The 18,359-nt window shown below is 54.9% G+C and overlaps 6 protein-coding genes across 6 annotated transcripts; 1 reads left to right on the top strand and 5 right to left on the bottom strand.

Annotated features, from left to right (window-relative positions):
- Positions 1-357: 357 nt before the first annotated feature.
- Positions 358-3,854, bottom strand: L226DRAFT_569371 (uncharacterized protein; the record flags this gene model as incomplete). The annotated part of the gene is made up of 23 exons (XM_067684288.1): positions 358-688; positions 748-1,055; positions 1,612-1,707; positions 1,778-1,895; positions 1,967-1,991; positions 2,053-2,110; positions 2,164-2,191; positions 2,255-2,267; positions 2,324-2,370; positions 2,431-2,531; positions 2,592-2,631; positions 2,686-2,701; positions 2,756-2,767; positions 2,827-2,851; positions 2,910-2,944; positions 3,007-3,032; positions 3,084-3,109; positions 3,168-3,255; positions 3,304-3,363; positions 3,414-3,455; positions 3,513-3,526; positions 3,588-3,666; positions 3,730-3,854. 23 exons carry the CDS (start codon positions 3,852-3,854, stop codon positions 358-360), a joined length of 1,713 nt encoding a protein of 570 aa, XP_067537741.1.
- Positions 3,855-5,071: 1,217 nt separating this feature from the next.
- L226DRAFT_533164 (uncharacterized protein) lies at positions 5,072-6,007 on the bottom strand. The gene has a single exon (XM_067680396.1). The coding sequence runs from the start codon at positions 5,930-5,932 to the stop codon at positions 5,084-5,086; it is 849 nt and encodes a 282-aa protein (XP_067537740.1). The 5' UTR covers positions 5,933-6,007; the 3' UTR covers positions 5,072-5,083.
- A 1,090-nt stretch (positions 6,008-7,097) lies between these two features.
- L226DRAFT_533162 (uncharacterized protein) lies at positions 7,098-8,896 on the bottom strand. Its single transcript, XM_067680395.1, has 3 exons — positions 8,657-8,896; positions 7,450-8,599; positions 7,098-7,395 (listed from the first exon to the last, which is right to left on the bottom strand). The coding sequence occupies exons 2-3, from the start codon at positions 8,596-8,598 to the stop codon at positions 7,204-7,206; spliced, it is 1,341 nt and encodes a 446-aa protein (XP_067537739.1). The 5' UTR covers position 8,599; positions 8,657-8,896; the 3' UTR covers positions 7,098-7,203.
- Positions 8,897-9,366: 470 nt separating this feature from the next.
- On the bottom strand, positions 9,367-11,124 carry L226DRAFT_505268 (putative monooxygenase). Its single transcript, XM_067678024.1, has 8 exons — positions 10,938-11,124; positions 10,777-10,886; positions 10,674-10,717; positions 10,409-10,617; positions 10,080-10,355; positions 9,878-10,016; positions 9,546-9,823; positions 9,367-9,484 (listed from the first exon to the last, which is right to left on the bottom strand). Exons 1-8 carry the CDS (start codon positions 11,076-11,078, stop codon positions 9,380-9,382), a joined length of 1,302 nt encoding a protein of 433 aa, XP_067537738.1. The 5' UTR covers positions 11,079-11,124; the 3' UTR covers positions 9,367-9,379.
- A 1,132-nt stretch (positions 11,125-12,256) lies between these two features.
- Positions 12,257-14,559, top strand: L226DRAFT_360956 (MFS general substrate transporter). The gene is made up of 12 exons (XM_067674220.1): positions 12,257-12,462; positions 12,528-12,605; positions 12,666-12,727; positions 12,787-12,874; positions 12,938-12,974; positions 13,035-13,117; positions 13,170-13,199; positions 13,262-13,363; positions 13,419-13,621; positions 13,676-13,763; positions 13,819-14,140; positions 14,191-14,559. The coding sequence occupies exons 1-12, from the start codon at positions 12,432-12,434 to the stop codon at positions 14,444-14,446; spliced, it is 1,380 nt and encodes a 459-aa protein (XP_067537737.1). The 5' UTR covers positions 12,257-12,431; the 3' UTR covers positions 14,447-14,559.
- Positions 14,560-15,180: 621 nt separating this feature from the next.
- L226DRAFT_459029 (Pkinase-domain-containing protein) lies at positions 15,181-18,329 on the bottom strand (the record flags this gene model as incomplete). Its single annotated transcript, XM_067675487.1, has 5 exons — positions 15,181-15,796; positions 15,859-17,049; positions 17,101-17,597; positions 17,654-17,758; positions 18,030-18,329. The coding sequence occupies 5 exons, from the start codon at positions 18,327-18,329 to the stop codon at positions 15,181-15,183; spliced, it is 2,709 nt and encodes a 902-aa protein (XP_067537736.1).
- Positions 18,330-18,359: the final 30 nt, after the last annotated feature.

The following is an 18,359-nucleotide window of genomic DNA, read 5'->3' as shown; positions in this document are numbered from 1 at the left end:
CAGTGACAGTGCTGGAGATGGTTGATAATGAGAGATGCCCGGGATTTGGTTGTATGGCCACGTGGTGAAGACCCGAACCACCACGAGAAGACCGAACCGAACCAAGTCCGGCCCCTCTGTCTCCGACCACTCGTTGGCTGACTCCTACGTGAGAAGACTAGAACAGAGCATCGTATAAAATTATTAAAGAGAAATCAATGCAGAGGGTGAAGAGGTACAATTCAACGCAGAACTATAGCGGGTGCGTCAAAAACCCAGTGGGAAAAAAGCTACCGCCCAGTTCGACCAAACCCAACCTACTACCACTCAGCAAAAGTGGCGACGGCGAGGCATCCCTCGACCCACGTCCTTCCGCGCTCAGCATCCAAAGCTCCCAAACTCCCGCCCGTACGTGACCTTCCAATTGTGGATGCTATCCCACCCGCCCTGGGTGTTGCCGCAGTTGCGATCGACGCAGGCGTAGGCAGCAGCATAGTCGCTGCTCTTGCCCGTCTGACCGTTGCCGTAGTCGCACCCGAAGGCGTACACCGAGTTGTAGAGGTAGTAGATGGAGCCGCGCCACGACAGTCCTCCACCGAACCACCCTTGCAGGCCCTGCTCGGCCGTCGAAATGTCCGACGCGGAGTGCTGCTGGCCGTTGCACGACGGGACGCAGGTGAACTCGTCTGCGCTTCGGGCGACCAGGGAGCTGCGAGTGGGAAGGGCTTGGGTCAGCATCGACCGTGCGCTCGAGGGCAGCGGACTTACTGCGCAAAGGCCAGCTGGTCGGCGGACACCTCGCCGAAGTAGGCTGCGTGCGTGTCGTTGTGCAGCATGTACAGCCCGTTGGGCGAGCCTTCCGTCGCTGAGATGCGCCCGTTGGTCTTTGAGAACGCCATGTACTTGACGGGCTCGACGGAGCGAGCTGCGACAGTATCGGAGGGTAGAGCTACGACGGTGGCAGCGGCCGCGAGGACTGACAGGATGATCTGAGTGTAGTGCATGTCGTTGGAGAGCTGATGTGTGAGGTGCAGTAGATGTGCTTCGGCTACGGTGAGGAGAGAAGAGAGGTTGTTCTGCTGTGAGGACCTGTAGCTCGTCTTCGCCTCTGACGACTTTTTATACGCTTTCGAATAGCTGGCGCTTCAGAAAGCATTATTCGGCCTGCGATAGGGATGTTCCTGTCCACCTGCATGACCATGCGTTGGTCCTACCGGTCACCGCACCCGACCTACAAATTGATGGTCTCGCTCAGTTTCATCCTAGGTATTTCACGCAACCACCTGTCACTCACCCCTGCTCAGAGACAGACCGCTACAGGGGCCGGCATACCTCGGGTATGTTGACCAACGTACAACAAGAGGACTGGCCACATTGCCGCTCATGGATCGCAAATTGGAGGATGGGCTCGGTTCATCAGCTGAAATTGATTGTGGTCCATTGGCAAAGAAGAGGTCCGGGAGATGAGCGGCACGGTGGGTATGCAATTGGAACTCACGACAGGCCGCCTCCGGTTGCGGCTCGTTCACAATAGAGTTATATTTCATTTCCTGGGATACATATGTTAGGCTGAGCGAGCAAACAAGGATACAGGCGACATTGGGACATCGTTCTTGGTCTTCAAATCATCACATCCTTGCGACTCTCGTTTCGGGACATCGTCACGCTCTCCCCCTCGTTCTCCGTCTGCACGTTGATCGCGATCTTGGCCGGGGTCTGCTCAGGCTCCTGCCATGCCAGGAACAACGGGCATCAATAACCACACGGGCGGGGGGGAAGGCGATGCATATGTATGTACCTCCGGAACGTTCCACTGCCGTATTTCCGCCAGGCGCCTCGCACGGGCGATAGAGCGGAGCGGACCGCCGCTGAAGATTTCAATCCCGTCTGCCGCTTCGATGTTGCGCGAGTTCAGCCTAGAGAAGCCCGGTCCGCATTAGCAGCGGTCGAGAGGTGGCTTCTGACACGTAAGAGGAGATGCACTTACACGCTCAGCAGCGTGGTGGTGTAGACTGGAAGATGGCGGTGTCATGTCAGCATGGCGGTGAAGATGGGAGAAGGGCGAAGGCGTACTTCTTGTGGTGATAGTGTTGATGGCTGCCCAGTACAGGTTACCCTCCGACGCCATAGCCTGAAAGATGTGGTGAGAGCGTGGCCCACCAGAACGCGTGAGTCGTATCTTACCAGCACGAGGGTCACTATGTCGAGGATCCTTCATATAAGAGCATGAGGTGGTCAAAATTTGGACAAAGACGGTTGCGCGGAAGGGTCATACAGCACCAATGATCCTAAAGCGAACATCACGTTTAGCAATCACCGACAATCAACAATGTTGACGACTCACCAGTATTGACGAAGTAGGTAGTAATCGTGTCCCAGAGCGGGCGGTCCCTGGATGGTGTAGCCAATTATCATCAGCAATTAGAAGGCGGACAGTCAGCTAAAGCGCACCGTCTCTGTCTGGCGCGGCCCTTGTACAGCACGCCTAACAGGGCCCCGGTGATCGAAATGTCGGCCAAGACTGCGAACCCGAAACAGAGGCCCATGAGATACTGTGGGACATCAGTATGTACTTGCGTTCTGGGCAGGACGGACATGCTAATGTCACGAACCTTCTTGGTTGTGTATGCTTGGGCGTCGTGGAAGATGAACCTTAGCCGGGTGATGAGCAAGCGATCTCGGCCGTGCCAGAGATAGGAGACATACCCTCGAACAGTGATGACTACGATTGAGGTCAGCGATGGCTGGGAGAAGGAGTGGATGACGTGCTACGTACTCATGCCAAATGCTTCGTATTGTAGCAACTGAGATCAGCGACTGAAGGGCTACACGAGATGGCCAACTCACTGTTCTGCACCACGTGGAAGATGACCTATGTATACTTTTCGGTCAGCATCAGTGCTTCGAAAAATAGTGAAGTGTCCACTCACGGCGAAGATCGCGAGCCATCGGTGGTAGGTACCGACTAGGACGCGGGTAATATTGAGTCTATCCCACCAAGGATGAACGGGAAGCTTTGAGACGTACTCATTGAGACACGACGAATGAAGAAGCTAAGGTTCACCGTGAGTGCGTCTTCGGACTTGAGAGAAGCGGTCACGTACATATGAGTAACGCTTCCTGTTATGATCTGGCAATATGGTCAGCCAGTGTAACTTGGAAGCAACACGAAAGACGCCTGTACATACTCCAAGCAGAGGCAAGAGCTGAAGAGTGGCATGAACGTCAGTCAAGGGTGTCGTAGCTAATGAGAGGAAGAGACTCGCGTTTCCGGACCTTAATGCGCGTCAGTCTCTCATACACCATGAGTCAGACACTACTCACCAAGAGATGTGTTCGAAGATTTGCTCAGGATTGGCGTAGTTTATGACGAAGTCGTAATAACTAGTGATCGAGGTGAGCTCACGAGAAATCTGCCCACGAAGAAGACTTACCTGTAATGGATTAGGCACGCGGTATAGAGGGTCTCGATAACACTGGAATGTTTGTGTCAGATGAGGCCATGTATCTGGCGCAAGTCAAAATTGGCGTACATAACCACAGGGACCTGAGATAGATTCATGACATCAGTACCAAAGGCAGCTTCTCGGGTCCGCTTTCGAGCTTACCAGCAATCGAATAAATAATACGTCTTTGGGAAAGATCCGCACGTAACGGTAGGCCTGATGCAACACAACGCCGTACAGCCTAGGAGGTGGCATCAGTATGTTTACTCCAGCAGGTCTCCGAGCAGAAAATAAGGCAACTCACAGCGTACTGACGAATCCTGCAAGCAGCATCGCGCCATCCGTTTTGTACAGTAGCGATTGCAACTCCTCGATGGTCGGGCTCGACGAGAGCATCACTGCGGGGCTACTTGCGGAGGGGGGATCCATGGAGCGATCGTGCCCTCTAGGGTCCGTTGTGGGAGGAGGTGGAGGCCCGCGGAAGGATAGAGAATGAATCTTCACGGCTATAAACCGTAGCCCTGAGAGTCGTGATTGCCCCCCAAGAAGTCCGAGCACACATGCGGTGTCGGCGGGGATGCTCGCAAGTATTGTACAGCGTGATGGCGTTTCAGTGCGCCAGTGTAAAAGCGTCATCATGGAAGATCTAGAGAAGATGAAAGCGTGCTGTGTCGGGCACACAGACTGCGAGCTGGCAACGAAGCATGCTGGGCGGTCGGCTTGAGGGCGGCATCAAGCACGCTGAGAACATTGCGATCCATTCGAAGCTAGGTGCACATTCTTCAGGGCGCTGGGCGGTCTACGGCGCGGTGGGAGTTTCACTATTGTGGGTGTGTGTGGGCGTAAGAAGACGGTAGGCCCCGCTTGCAGTAGGATCTGTTACAAGGCTCGAAATTCAAGCAGGGTTGCCCTACAAAACCTACAAAACATGCAAACTATTGAGTAGCATAAGATACTCAAGTATGCGGAACATACGTGCCACATCGCATGTCAAGCCACAGCCCGGGCGTTTGAGGAAGACAAGGAACAGATTGATATTGATATTCGGGTGCCACCCGCAGGATCAGGCATGATGGATAGATGGTTCGCGCCTCCGGTACGCGTCTCTGGCCAAGCGGGTCACTCGGAAGGTGCGATTACATGACACCTCCAAGGCTTACGCATAGTTGCCCGAGGATCCAGCAGGGTTCGCGTCGTCTGCTATGTCAAAGAATCGCGGAGGCTTGACTTGGCTCAGCTGACGCGACTGAGCCCGCAATGACGGTACAGATTCCACTGAGCTAGATATGAGGATGAGAACTGCTTCTTGGGCGTATCTGCTGCGCCTCAAGAAGAGAAGAACACGGTTGGGCGGCGATGCAGTCGTGGCAAACTCCGCCGACACTCGGACCTAACCGGACCGCGCCTCCCTGGCGTCTCCTGACTTGGCGGGACACTCACGAACAGGTGTGCCGCGCGACACTTTGAATGGTATCTCTCGACGTAAGAACAAACTCGTTGACGATATTTGAGTTGGCTAGGCCATCGGCGGACATGTCATGCTGGAGTTGCATTGCGGCAAATACGGTGTTCGAGAATGTTTACCTCCGGAACTCCCTTATGTATACAGAAAATCGCCTCAATACGAGATGATATTGAAGTGTCGTCCTCGATTCCAGCTAATCGACACAATATGGTTCTAATACCTTTCCACCTGGGCATACGGCCTGCAAGCGTTCTACATAAGATGTGGGTAGGGAAGGTGGAAGCTCCCCCAGCCCGCGCTTCACCTGCTCCCGGTACACAAAGGACCGAAGGTGCAGTCCCCGGAAGGCGCGTATCTCCAGAACGGACACCGTTACCTCACGTTCAATAACCCAATCGTCCGCGCCGACCAGTGTGACCGACAAACTGGATAATTCACTCATGACATCCTCCGCGAGGACGGTGAAGAATTCGATGTTTGATGCAGCCTCGACAGACAGGTTCGTGATTCTTGGGAAGTAGCGCAGCAGCCAGGCCCATGCCTCACTCTGTCCGCGCCGTACAGGCTGCGAGAGGGTGACCACCAAGTCAACGACGACTCCTGGCAAGAAGATCGGCGCAAATCCTTTGAAAAGTCGCAGGAGGTCGAAGTCCCGGTGAAGGATTGACGTATCGGAAGAATGCACGGCCAGCCGTGTCCGAGAGAGCCCATCCTTCTCTTCCGGCGCGAAGCCCTCCACAACGTGCGGATATTGGTGTTCGGGGCGGCAGACATTGAGCTCCACCTGGTCGATGAATGGAATGGATTGGAGACGATGGGTGACAGGGAGGCACTCCGACAAGGCGTCATACGCCGAGTCTGTGTACAGTGTGAGGAACGTCTCATGCGGCAGCGTGAAGCATTCCAGCAGTGAGCGGACTGCGCCCAATTCGGTACTGTCGATTTTGAAGCAATCGAGGTGTTCCAGTCGAGGGGGATGATGGGAGAGGACAAGTGCTGAGGAGTCGTGAGGTGTGATATCGTATGGTAGACGGTCGGACATGGCCAAAACTTCCAGGTTTGGGCACCTCCCCAGAACCCTGAAAAGCTCAGAGACTGAGCTGAGATGACAACAACGTTCACGACGTAAATTGCGAGGGGCAGTTCCTTCGAACTCCACTCCAGCGACGATCTCGAGGGTCCGTAGGGATGGTCCTACCCAGGCCAGTGGGAATGTAGTGCAGGTTGTCTTCAGGGTGCGGAGCCGGGGAAAACGAGCGGGTGATTCAGCCGAAATGTCGGGGAGAGCGACGGAGGTACAGTCACTCCATAACGCAAGCTGCTCCAAGTTTGGTAGTCGAAGCTCGAAGAAAAGACGCATGTCCGTGTCTCCCAAAGCTCTGCAGTCGAGACTCAAGGTTGACATCCGGGACAAATGGCTCTCTGCTGCAGGAGTTTTGAGCGCAGGAAGGAAGTCGCCGTACATGCCGAACTCGTAACGCAGGGGTGCTGACCGGGCGAGCGCATCGAGGATCACTAAGGAGTGTCTCATCGTGCTCCCAATGTAGAAACGCTTCGCGCAGGGACGCATGAAGTCAACCCAGAAAGCAGGAGTGTCGTGGATGATGGCACGCCAGGCGTGGCAGACATGGGTGAGCCATACCGCATCCTTGGGGCTGTTCGAGGGAGGTCCGGCAGTCCGAAAGATTATGACAAGAATCTCCACTGGAAGCTTGGAATTGATGGAGGCAGCGCTGTTGTATATCCGCTTCATTGCGAGAGTGTGATCACGAAGGGCCACCATCTTCGCCGCATCATCTTGTAGCACCTGGGACGCCAAGGCTTGAACTTCTGTGGGCGTCAAGCGTGAAATTTGCGCATGTTCCTCGTCAGATATGTGGGCAGTGTCCATCTATGCATAGCAAGAAGAGTAAGAATTTATTCGCAGTCAGCAAATATCGAGTTGTGATGAAAGTCAGCTACGACTGCTACCTCCTGATTTCGCCTCTCCGCTTGATCTCTAACACCTATGTGCATATAGTAGTGTGTTAGTACGGATGTTCCTTTCCCATATACTCATGACATACCTCAGCAAGCTCTGCGCAGATACAACGTCGAAGCGGGTGGCGTCAGTAAGCCTTTGTCCTGCCCACGTGGGTGGCATTCTCACGACTCGGAATGCTATGTCCGACTAGGTCCGACTCAGCCATAAAGTCTTTTTCGATACACGGAGCGACAGAACCCTGTTGGACTGTTATTTCCATGTTATAGACATATAAAAGACCAGAGACAGCAGAGCGTCGTACATGAATGGAACTATATCCACGCATCTCTTCATGGTCTCGCCAATGCTATAGATGGCACGGTGGTACCACCAAATGCCCTACCGGCTGCGTTCACAATCCTCCGCGTCAAAGATGCTTCACGTCTCACCCTCCATGGCAGCGCTCCATCGTCGAGTTTCTTGCGCCGAGTTGAAAGAGGAACACTCTGAGGATACGAGTCGAATGGCTCGAGTGGGATGCGCTACAACAAGCACAAAGTTGAGCATCTTGTCCGGAATTGTAGCCACGAACCCACCTCTCCTGCATAGTAACCGAATGGAGGGTCCATGAGGCGGAACTCGATCCCGCGCTCGAGACAGAACGTATACAGCGCTTCTGCGTCGAGAAGCAAGTCCGACGTGCTCTCCGACCGTCGATGGTAAGTGAGGACCCGCAAGGAGTCCCCGGAACGTTCCTGGTATGCTGAAATGGCGGCGACCATTGCCTGGGCAGTATCCCGGCTCCCCACTGCATGTAAGGAGAGATGCCGAACACCGACAGGAAGTGTGTGAAACGTAGGAGCATGATTGGGGACGGATGGGAAGAGAAGCGCGAGCTCGCGGAGGCTCTTGAACGTGGTCAAGTCGTCCCTCTCCCACAGGTGGTGTAAGACGATGGATCTCAAGTTTGAAGCGATTCCCATGCTGGTGAGCTCAGTGACGTCGAACGACGGGCAGGTGACACGGAGCACCTCCAGTGTTGAGCGCGCGGTTCCCGAGAGAGCCCAATTGACGAAGGCGTGGGTCGCGCGCCGTAGGCTGTGGTACCGCAGCTCAACCAGGCCCCATGCCGGAGGAGGCGAGGGCGGGAGTTCCAAGGTAAGATCTCGGACACTGCTGCAGTCGACCTCGAGGAACTGCAGATGCGCGAACGCTCGCAGCAGCTGGAACAGCGGCATGTAGTGGTACGTCCGCACGCGCATCGCCCGTACGGGAGGTGCATGCGCGAATCTCTTCAGGACCTCCGGGCGGAAAGACGCGTGATAGAGGACGAGGTGGAGCTCGCGAAGGTTTGGGCATAGGTCCAGGATGTCCGCGTATATCTCCTGGTGGTCGATGGATATCGAGAGAAAGCGCACGGATGCCCCAAGCACTGTGGCATGTTCAACATCCCGGATCCTGGCCGCCGCTAGCGCATCTATGAACGCTTTGCACTGATCTGTGCCCTTGTGGAGAGCTACAGACGTGTACAGCAATTGCTGGGCGTAGTTCCTCCACGTAATGCACACTAAAGTGTAGTTCTTGATCCATTTGTACCTCGGAATGAGGTCGTCGTATTGCGCTTCCTCAAGGATGACGAAGAGAAGCTCTATGGGCAGGGTAAGTCGCGGGTCTGGTACCTGAGCTCGAGAACTTGAATTCGTCATGCGGGCAGTAAGCCGGTGGGAAGCGGCCGCCGGGGTCATCCTACGTACTGAACTGGTTAACAAGGGCTGTCATGCCCAGAGCAGGCATGCCACTTGCCTAGGAAGGGGGATAGGCGTGCTGGGAGTAGAGTTTCGACCTTCGAGCCAGTGCGGTTCGTGGAAAAGGCAAGGTCGGGCCCTCGAGGAAGGGCACGCTAAACGTTGATGTTTATCTCAGCACTTGCAGACCGCCGGCCGCCCACCTGACCGCAGACTGTCGGAACAGTAGTCAGGCAGTTGGCGTAAGTGCCAACTTCGCGATCATTACCCGCGGCATACGCGGATCTCAACAGTGTCAACTCGCGCGCCGATCGTGCATGTGTCCTCAACACGACCAAGTAAGACTGACGTGGAGCACATACCGATCAACGTAGTGCTGGACTACAACGTTGCCCTTGTAGACCGGTGGTGGAGGGTTGGTCTCGATGTACTCAGTAGTACAGCGGTGGGAAGAACATAGCATCGTCAATGGTCCGGATACAAAGCGTCGATGAGGCCGAGCGATGTATACATGATCCAATGACTTTGAGGCCACGATGGAAGTCGAGGAGGTATTGTCAATGTCCACTGTCACTGTCATTGTACTTAGGAGCTGCCACGACAGCAGGACAACAATTGATAAGATAAGATTGGCGCACACGCCTGAAGTAGCCTCGGACTTTTACTTAACCGACAACGTCCATCTGCTTGTCGCACCCACACCATCTCTATGTTCAGCCTCTTTGACTGGCACAGGAAGTCCTATCATACCCTAGAAGAAACTTATATACCTATCTATCTATCACAGTCGTGCAGACAACTGGTTCTCTTCATCTCTTGTCACGGTCTTAGTCTGCTGTTGAATCGAGGCCTCCTCACGAAGCGTGTCGTTCCAAGCTGTCTCCACCTATTCACAATCAAGTTAGTGATGACCTGGACACGCTGACAAGGGGTTCTCCTCCGCTCACATCGTAGGAGTATATCCACTCAAGGTTCCCCCACCGTTCCTCGATGCGATCCGCGACCCGCTCATCCCATGGTAGGTGCTTCCCTTTCTCTGCTGCAGCCGCCATACTCTTCAATTCACTAAACAGCTGACCGTAGTACGGGCTGCGTGTTTTGTCAAACAGGCGGAGACCCTCTGCGAGGGGAAGCGAGTTCTCCAGCGTGTACGAGACACTCTGAGCTAGCGTCCACGCATCCTCAAGAGCGAACGCCGCTCCAGCTCCAAATGCACCGGCAAGTGCTTCAATAACAGGTTATTCCATGATTGATGCGCAGCTAAGAGGGGTCCACTCACGATGGGAAGCGTCACCAAGCAACGCGACCGAGCCATGCCGGACGATTGACTCCAGCTGAGGGCCTGAGAAGGTGGCGTACTGTCCAAGAGTTTCTGGCGGTACAGCCTCTATGATGGCGCGGACTACCGGATGGAACTCCTGCGAACACCGTCACTTGAGGTAAGTCTACGACCCCTCAAGTTGCGTACGGGGGAGGCTGACCGTGAAGTGTTTCCTTAGTGCTTGTACCTCTGCTGGTTGTCCCCACGAAACCGCTTCACCTAGCTCCTTTGGCTCTAGGGTTGACGCGGTGATTTCGAAAAGGCCGTCACCGAGCGGCGAGGTATAGATCCACCGACCATCCTCTCCATGCCAAAAGATTGTCTTGTGTGGAAAGTCGGGGATCGACTCCACCAGGGAGATAGGGAAGACGGTCCGATAGGCAATGCGGCCGGTGTAGTTGATCGTATGCTCCGGGAAGGCCCAGCGACGTACGGCCTACGAACACAGAATGGTCAGATCGACCAAGGACGAAGATAATGCAAGCATACCGAGCGAATGCCATCAGCTCCCACGACCAGATCAACAGTCGCTGTGAAGCCATCCTCGAAAGTCAACTTCGCCCCACCAGTCGGGAGGAAGTCAACTTTGCTCAGTCGCTTCTTGAGATGGATGCGCTCTTGCGGCGCGGCTTTCAGCAAAGCTTCTTGGAGGCGTGCACGATGCGTCCGGATGTGAAGTTTCTCGTCCGGAATCCCCTCTGTGTACGACTGGTGAGTCAGGTTCGATAGACCGTATGTGCAGTAGTATGCTGACCAGGATCGAGCTGAGCTTTGATATAGCTGCCATTACGCCCGTTCCTACATTCGATGAGTCCCACAATCAACATGCAAGACAAGACAACAGCCGGGGCACGTACCAGTGCTCATTACGCTTCCGACCTGAGTTGCGGAAGTAGGATTCTGGAGGGATGGGAGGAACATCCAGCTTGTCCAGAACCCGCCAGCCGTTGTTCTGTACGCTGATTCCCTGCAGTGCATGAATTAAGTCTAGAATTCGAAGGCGCTACGAAGGACCAACCGCTCCGATCTCCCGTAACTTCTGCGCTTGCTCGTATACTTGAACATCGACACCGTCAACCTTGCTGAGTGCGATCAGGGCACCTAAGCCAGCAGGCCCTGCACCAATAATCGCGACACGTAGTGGCTGTGAAGGAGCCATAGTGTACGTGGGGGAGACGGCAACTTGGAAACGAGAGAAGCGTGAGTGCCGTGTCGAACTCTATCTTGTCTTTTTGAAGTTTGCCTGTCATATCAGTTGTCCGTCACACCGGACGTACTCACACTGCCGTAATCCGTGCGTAGGGTAAGGAACATGTTCTAGGTCGTCACGGCGGAGTACTCTCGATGTGGGCCACAATCGCATGTAGCACGCAATCCTCTTCCATGAAGAGCACATTGCCTGATTGGACGCAACAGCGGTCCGGTTTGGTGGCAGTGCCGAAGAGTAGATGGGACCCATCAGAGACCCAAAGTCTGACCTTGTCAACGTCACCCTCAGCTTGAGCGGGCCCGTTTGCAAGCACTCAAGGAAGATTCTCGGTACACTCGATATCGCATCCTGTTCAGTTCAATCCCCTCAATCTCATTGACCCGACCACAAGTGGTGTTACATTGACTCGGACACATCCACTATTGCTCGTATGTTCGTACTCACTCCCATGTCGTTGCGTGCTCTGTGCGAAAGTGCTTTTTTGTACCTTAAGTGCGATCGAGAGAGCGATCGGGATGGCTGGTGAGTCATCTACGCCCTGCGACTGTCCGACCTTCGTTATCATGCACCCTGCTTACCGCGTACATCTCTAGCCACGGCAGTCCTGGCAGCTCCGAGTGAGACGAAAATCACATGGTTAAACCGGCCGCCGTCTCGCAATCCGAGATAGAGAGCACGCATGGCTCGTGGACCATCATCACGTCCGCTTGGTATAAGTGGAGGAAGCTGTCCAGTGAGTCTTTCGCCTCCGAAAAAGAACGTCTGACCCATCTTGACGCGAAGCAGGTTAGAATCCTTCAAGGCGGCAATGTCATCGATGAGGGACCTCGCTCTTGTTTTGACGATAACAAATCTTTCGTGATCCTCTGCGTCCTAACATATCGTGCTTAGACTCCAATCAGTGTCTCTCAGAAGTCTCGCCCAGGTACGAATGACCTTGGCGGTCACGTAACCTTGAAAAGGATACTGATTCAGAATGACTCAGAGGTACATACAGGTCCTCTCCTGTCTTCGTCGTTCTAGTGGCAAATGACCGTTGACACCGTGCCGCCAGAAATCGTTATCGCCTCTTGCGTGCTTCGGGCCACAGTAGGCGTGATTCGCCTACTCAACCCTTCCATGCTATGGAACTGCTAGCCCGGTGCTCCTGGATGACTGAATTCGACCTATCGAGCGCGCAACGCACTAATGCTGTGGCGCAATGGCGAGGGTCGGGCTTGAGATCCTTTTTCTTCCCTCGCGGCGTTTGGTTCCAGAGCGCTGCTCGAGCCCCGCAGTTGAACGACACACATCAGTGCGACGATGGCATTCTCCGACATCTACCGTCATCCGTGTACGCATGCACTTCCGTTCGTCGATATGTGTCGCGCTGATCTGCATCCTTATTATGTGCCACAGTCTTCTCATGCATCATTGTCGCATGGGGTGCATTCTGTTTGCCCGGCGCGTTTGGTGCCTTGAACGGGATGGGAGCAGGTATGATGGCATCCTTCCTTGCGTGCACACTGAAATATAACCTCGATGATCTTCTCGTAGCTGGTCAGGTTGACGCAACCGTCAGTAATGCTGCAAACGCCATTGTTTTCGGCGTTCTGGCGGTAAGTACCAGGTGTGGTGTGTTAGTACTCGCTACTCAGGCTCACTCTATGTCCATTAGGTAGGAGCCTTCGTTGCCGGTCCTCTAGTCAACTATCTTGGCGTCAAGACCTCGTTCATCATCGGCACCATCGGTTATTCGCCGTATGGTTAGTCCGAGTCACCTTCATGACTTAGCGACCGAGTGCTCATTACCTAGAACATGCATGCAGCCGCTTCTTTCTACGTCAATTTGCATACAGGAAACAAGTACGTCCAATCCTATGTCATGAAACCCTGATAGTAACTCACCCATTGTCCACATCTCAGCTGGTTCGTGATCTTCGGCTCTGTCCTGCTAGGCCTCAGTGCCTTCATGCTTTGGACAGCTTCGAGTGCCATCTTTCTGGGGTGTGAGTTCGTAGACTTCCGCTCCTAGATGCGTACACTCACAATCGCTCTCAGACCCTCAAGAGCACCATAAGGGCAAAGCCAGTGAGTCTCATTGGGTGCGATTGCACGTCGGTTCTCAGATTTGACGATGGTGTTCCCCGTAGTTTCCATGAAGTTCTACTTCCAGCACATTGGCGGTTCTCTCGGTGGTATCATTTCACTTGCGCTCAATGCCAAGGGCAACACGCGGGGCCACGTTTCGGACGGTATGACCTTCTCCTGTTGCTTTCGACCAGTCATGCCCACACCCACTTTCGTTAGCAACGTATTATGCGTTCATCACTATCATGTGCCTCGCTCTCCCCGCCGCATTCTTCGTATCGCCACCCGAGAAGGTCCGCCGTACTGACGGCACCCCGGTCAAGATCCAGCCATTCGCGAGCTGGAAGCAGGAAGCTCGCAGTTGGTGGGCGTGCTTGAGCGACAAGCGCATCTTGATCTTACTGCCGTACCTCTTCTACTATGTGAGCGAACTTCCTGGATGTTTGCTGGATGAAGCTAACAATTTGACCCACCAGCAATTCGACCTGAGCTACATGTGGGGCTTTAACGCTGCCTATCACTCCGTCCGTGCTCGGGCTCTGATGAGCTTCCTGTTCTACCTCGGTAAGACTCTCCGCATACTCTCTTGGTTGACATACCGCTAACTACTTCACTACAGTTGGCCCCGCGATCGGTGGTGCTCTGACCGGTTTCTTCTTCGACGCAAAGCGCTGGACCCGCAGACAGAAGGCTCGTGTGGCCGCCATCTTCCTCGTCGTCTACTCCCTCGGGGTGTGGTTCTTCGGCGTCGGCGTGCAATATGCATACGACAAGCGACCTGCCGACGACGTGATCGACTGGACGCAGCCTGTGTTCGGCAAGAGCCTGGTCTTGTTCATTCTATATGGTCTTTTGGAGAACTCCAATGTCCTCCTCATCTATTACCTCATTGGTTCCTTCACATCAGACGTGAACCGTCTCACCTCCTACGCCGGCCTTGTGTAAGTGGATTTGTCGTATGAGCAATGTAGTGGCTAATTTGTGCTCGTAGGAACGGTATTGGAAGCGTGGGTACGGTGATTGCGTTCGTCCTCGGAGCGGTCGACGTGCAACTCAAGGGCCAGCTCTGGGCCAACGTCGCTTGCTTCCTCGCTGCTGTTCCGGGCCTGCTGTATGTTGCATGGAACGTCACAAATCCTGGCGAAGACGAAGGCGCACCGAGCGGCACGCTGACACCGCAATCGGTGACGTACGAGGAGAAGGAGACAGAATTGAGAGGCGTTGAGGTGCCTCCGTTGACGGCTTGAATGATTGCGTTTGGGAAATTATACTTCCAGGGAGATACACGATTTACATACGATATTGTAGGGATACAGTCAAATGAACAGGTTGCAGAACCATATGTAGTTTTTGACACTATCCAGGAAGCCTCACGTCGATACTTCCCAACGGTCCAACGGCCGGCTTCTCCTTCCTGGCACTCTTGTCTCTCCTTGCAGTTGCGACGCAGGAAACTGATAGACGTTTGTAGCGTCAACAAGACATTGATTTCCTGATCGTGATAGGGCCTATTGAAGTGCGATATGTACAATAATGATGAGAGTGCAGACGAGACCGTGACCATGACGTGTAGTTGGAGAGTTGGGAAGGAAAGAGAATGACGAGATGGGGGACGGCAGCGGTTGTACGAATCCAACTGCGAGGCAATACATAAGTGAAGATGCAGACGTGTAGACGATCGTGATAGTTCATGACTGCTGAAAGGTATTTGGATATGGTTGAATGCGTCGTAGACATGTACCGTGAAAGGGTATCGGTAAACAGACCGAGATGTTGATTATACTTCTTGAACGGCCGAGCACTAGGCGAGACCGAGAGACAAAAGTCCGACACGGACGACCTATCGTCGCCCGCGCCTCTTGAGAGTTCCGTGACAAATAACACCGAAGGATCCGGCTCTGAACAGGACCCCGACAGGATGGGAGAAACGGGCGACCTATGCCGCAGCTCTCCCGCACGCACCCTCGCGTCCCCTGGATAATTACCGCAGTGATGTCTTGGAAGAGCGAGACGTGACCAAACGCGCATGCCCCGGCGCAGGCATCGGTACAGGAGCTGGAGCAACGGCAGCAGGAGGCACATCGCCATCGCCCGCCTCGCTAGATCCGCCCTGCTGGGTGGCGTTCCGGATGCTGACCAGGAGCTCCTTGGCGTACTGCAACTTGGTCAGCAGGCGCGAGTGGAACTTCCCCTGCTCGGAGTCCGCAGGGGGCGGACGGAGCGCGATTGCCATGATCTCAGCGAGCGAGAAGCTGGTCAGAATCTGGCTCTTGTCGATGTGGGTGATGTGCAAGCCGTGCGAGGAGAGGATGAGCTTCGAATGGTCGTAGAAGTTGAACTGGAGCACGTCATGGCTCAGCTTGAAGACGATGACCTGCTTCATGCGGAGGAACTTCTGCACAAACTCCATGCCCTTCGTCCGGTTCATGTCCTCCTTGATGTATTCGTGTTCGCCAAAGAGCCGGTCCATGATGTAGCGCTCGAAGTGTTTGAGGAGGAAGATCTTGTTCTTGAGATCCTCGGGATACTCGGCCACCGTGTGGTTCTTACGCAAGTAGACAGCACCACCTCTCTTCGGCGTGATGTAGTCAAAGTGGCTGTTGAAGTCGCAAAAATAAGGTCAGCAGCTGTTCCCTGTGAATGAAACGGATGGACGTACACTTTGTCAGGGGACAACATGACGGTCGTACTGTCGATGAAGTTGACGCCGACCGACCCGTCGCTCAACGCGTAGCCCATGCCGTACTTGTAACAGTAATCGACCCAGGACACGATGAACACCTTCGGCGGTGCAAGGTGCGCGTCCTCGGCCGGGTCCCTGAACAGTCTACCCTGATTCTTCGCATCGAATGCCGCGACAAGCGTCTGCGCTGCGACGTCGAAGCTGTTGGGGCGAAGCGGGAGACCTGCGGGTGGGGGCATCTGCTGTGCCTCGCGCTCCTTCTTCTCCGTCTCCTTCGCCTTCTCCATCTCCAGCTCCTTCTCGCGTTCCCTCTCCTTCTCGCGCTCCCTCTCCTTCTCGCGCTCCCTCTCCTTCTCGCGCTCCCTCTCCCTTTCGCGCTCCCTCTCCTTCCGCAGACGCTCCTTCTCCTTGAGCAAGAGGGCCGCATCTCGAGTACGAGCAGGAGGCACGTTCTCGGCTTCGTGCTCTTGGTCATCGCCGCCGAACACAGAGGGTGGCGCGCTGCCTGGTGCAGGCACCATCTGCGCGACGATGCGCGCCTTCTGGCTCTCGAGTTCCTTCCTCCGAAGCTCTGCGATTCTCGCGCCGTACTCGTCTTCGCGCTCCTCGACGATGTCTTGCAGACCACGGTGAGCGTGATGACGGCCAGGAGACTTGAGCGATTCTTTGGCCGCTTGGAGCTTGCGAATGAGAGGTCCCTCGTTCCGAGACGCAGCGTTGGCAGGTGGCGCGACCATGAGAGGCTGACGCGCGGAGCTGAGCAGGGCAGAGATAGGGCTGCCAGGCTGGACTGCCTTCAGGAACTCCTTCTCCTGCTGAGCGAGACTGCTCGTGCGCGACTTGCTGTTGGGGATGCTCGGCTGGGGTGCAGTCGGTACAGCAATGCTGGTGACTTGGTCCTCGTCAAGGAGAGCATATCGACGCAGACGGGCAAGGTTCGACTCGGACATGGAACGTGAGACATGACGGAAATCGGGCGGCGCATCGTGCGCAGATATAGGGATGTAGGGAGGAACGGTGCCAGTGGTGAACCAGAGGTGGTCCACAATCTCGTGCAGAGTGGGACGTTGTTGAGGGTCCGGGGTCAGGATTGACTGGATCAACTCCTTGACGCGTGTCGACACAGCACGATCCGCAGGAAACTCGTAATCGTTGTCATGGATGCGCCTGCGTGTAGTTGAACGAACGTGTCACCAGCGGAATGACATGTCGACTCACTTGTAGATCGCCTTCACATCCTTGGTCTGGAAGGGAGGGCGGCCGATGACCAACGTGTACAATATGACACCTATCGACCATGTGTCGACCTCGAAACTGTGACCATTAACGTTGTCGAACAGAACCTCCGGGGCAATGTAGTTGGGCGTTCCGCAGATGGTCTTCTTGCGCTCCCCAGGAGTCTCGATAAGAGCCGCGAGACCGAAGTCACCGACCTTGACATTCATGTTCTGGTCAAGGAAAATGTTACCGAGCTTCAAGTCGCGGTGGATGACCTGGTGCGTATGCATATAATGGCAAGCGCCGATGAGCTGAATCATGAAGAAGCGAGACTCGGGCTCGGTGAAGCGCCGGCGTCGGCGTAGCATGTCCATGAGGGAGCCATTATGGCAGAGCTCAAGGGTCATGTACACGTTCTCTTCGTCCTCGAAGCAGTCTTGAAAGCGTACGATGTTCGGATGGTCGAGTGCTTTGTGGATCTTGATTTCTGCGTAAAGCTGGACATGACCAGATGAGCTGCGGTACATGCCGACAGAGACACAAACGAACGCACTTTCGTTTTCGCTTTCTTGGTTTTGAGGGAGGATTTTGTAACTACCTTGCAAGCGGCTCTGTTGCCGCGTACATCTTTGACTTCGTACACGCGAGCGAAGCCACCCTGAACAAAACAAGGTCAACACCAGAGTTGTGAAGAGGGAGGTAGCGGAGCAACGTCCGCGAGCAGACTTCTTGGCACCGAAGATAGCACGGAGATCGTGACGCGCTGCTTTGTGGCCTTGCACCGGAAGCTTGCCGGCCCGTCGTAGCAACAAGTAGCCGACGGTTGGAATTCGGACTCGAAGCGCCGAATGTCCGCAGATCTCCACGACCCCGCACGACAATGCGAGTTGCAGTGCACAGAGATGAAACAAAGGAGCAAGAGTACACACCTCGCCGAGCATGCCCACACGCAGGTACTCGAGTGTGCGCGTCTTGTCCGCAATAATCTTCGGGGGAGAGGGGGGCGTAACCTTCGCATTCTGTCTAGGCAGAGGTGGCGACGCGGGCTTCTGCTGCTCCTGTTGTTGTGCATGCTGCTGTTGATGTTGAAGAGGCTGCTGGTGTTGGCGGTGCGGCTTGGGGGGCGGGGATCCTGGTGCGGGAGGCAGCGGGACGTGACGGGGGACCTGGTTCACGGCGTAATGGTTGACGGCGGCGGCAAGGGGGTGTCGGCGGGGGGGCGCAGGCATGGTGGTGTAGTAGGGTACAGACATCGTAAA

Source organism: Lentinus tigrinus, assembly GCF_003813185.1.
Source record: "Lentinus tigrinus ALCF2SS1-7 unplaced genomic scaffold L226scaffold_7, whole genome shotgun sequence".
Taxonomy (NCBI): Eukaryota; Fungi; Basidiomycota; class Agaricomycetes; order Polyporales; family Polyporaceae; genus Lentinus; species Lentinus tigrinus.
Note: the sequence above shows the minus strand (reverse complement) of the source record. Positions and strands in the feature narration are given on the sequence as shown.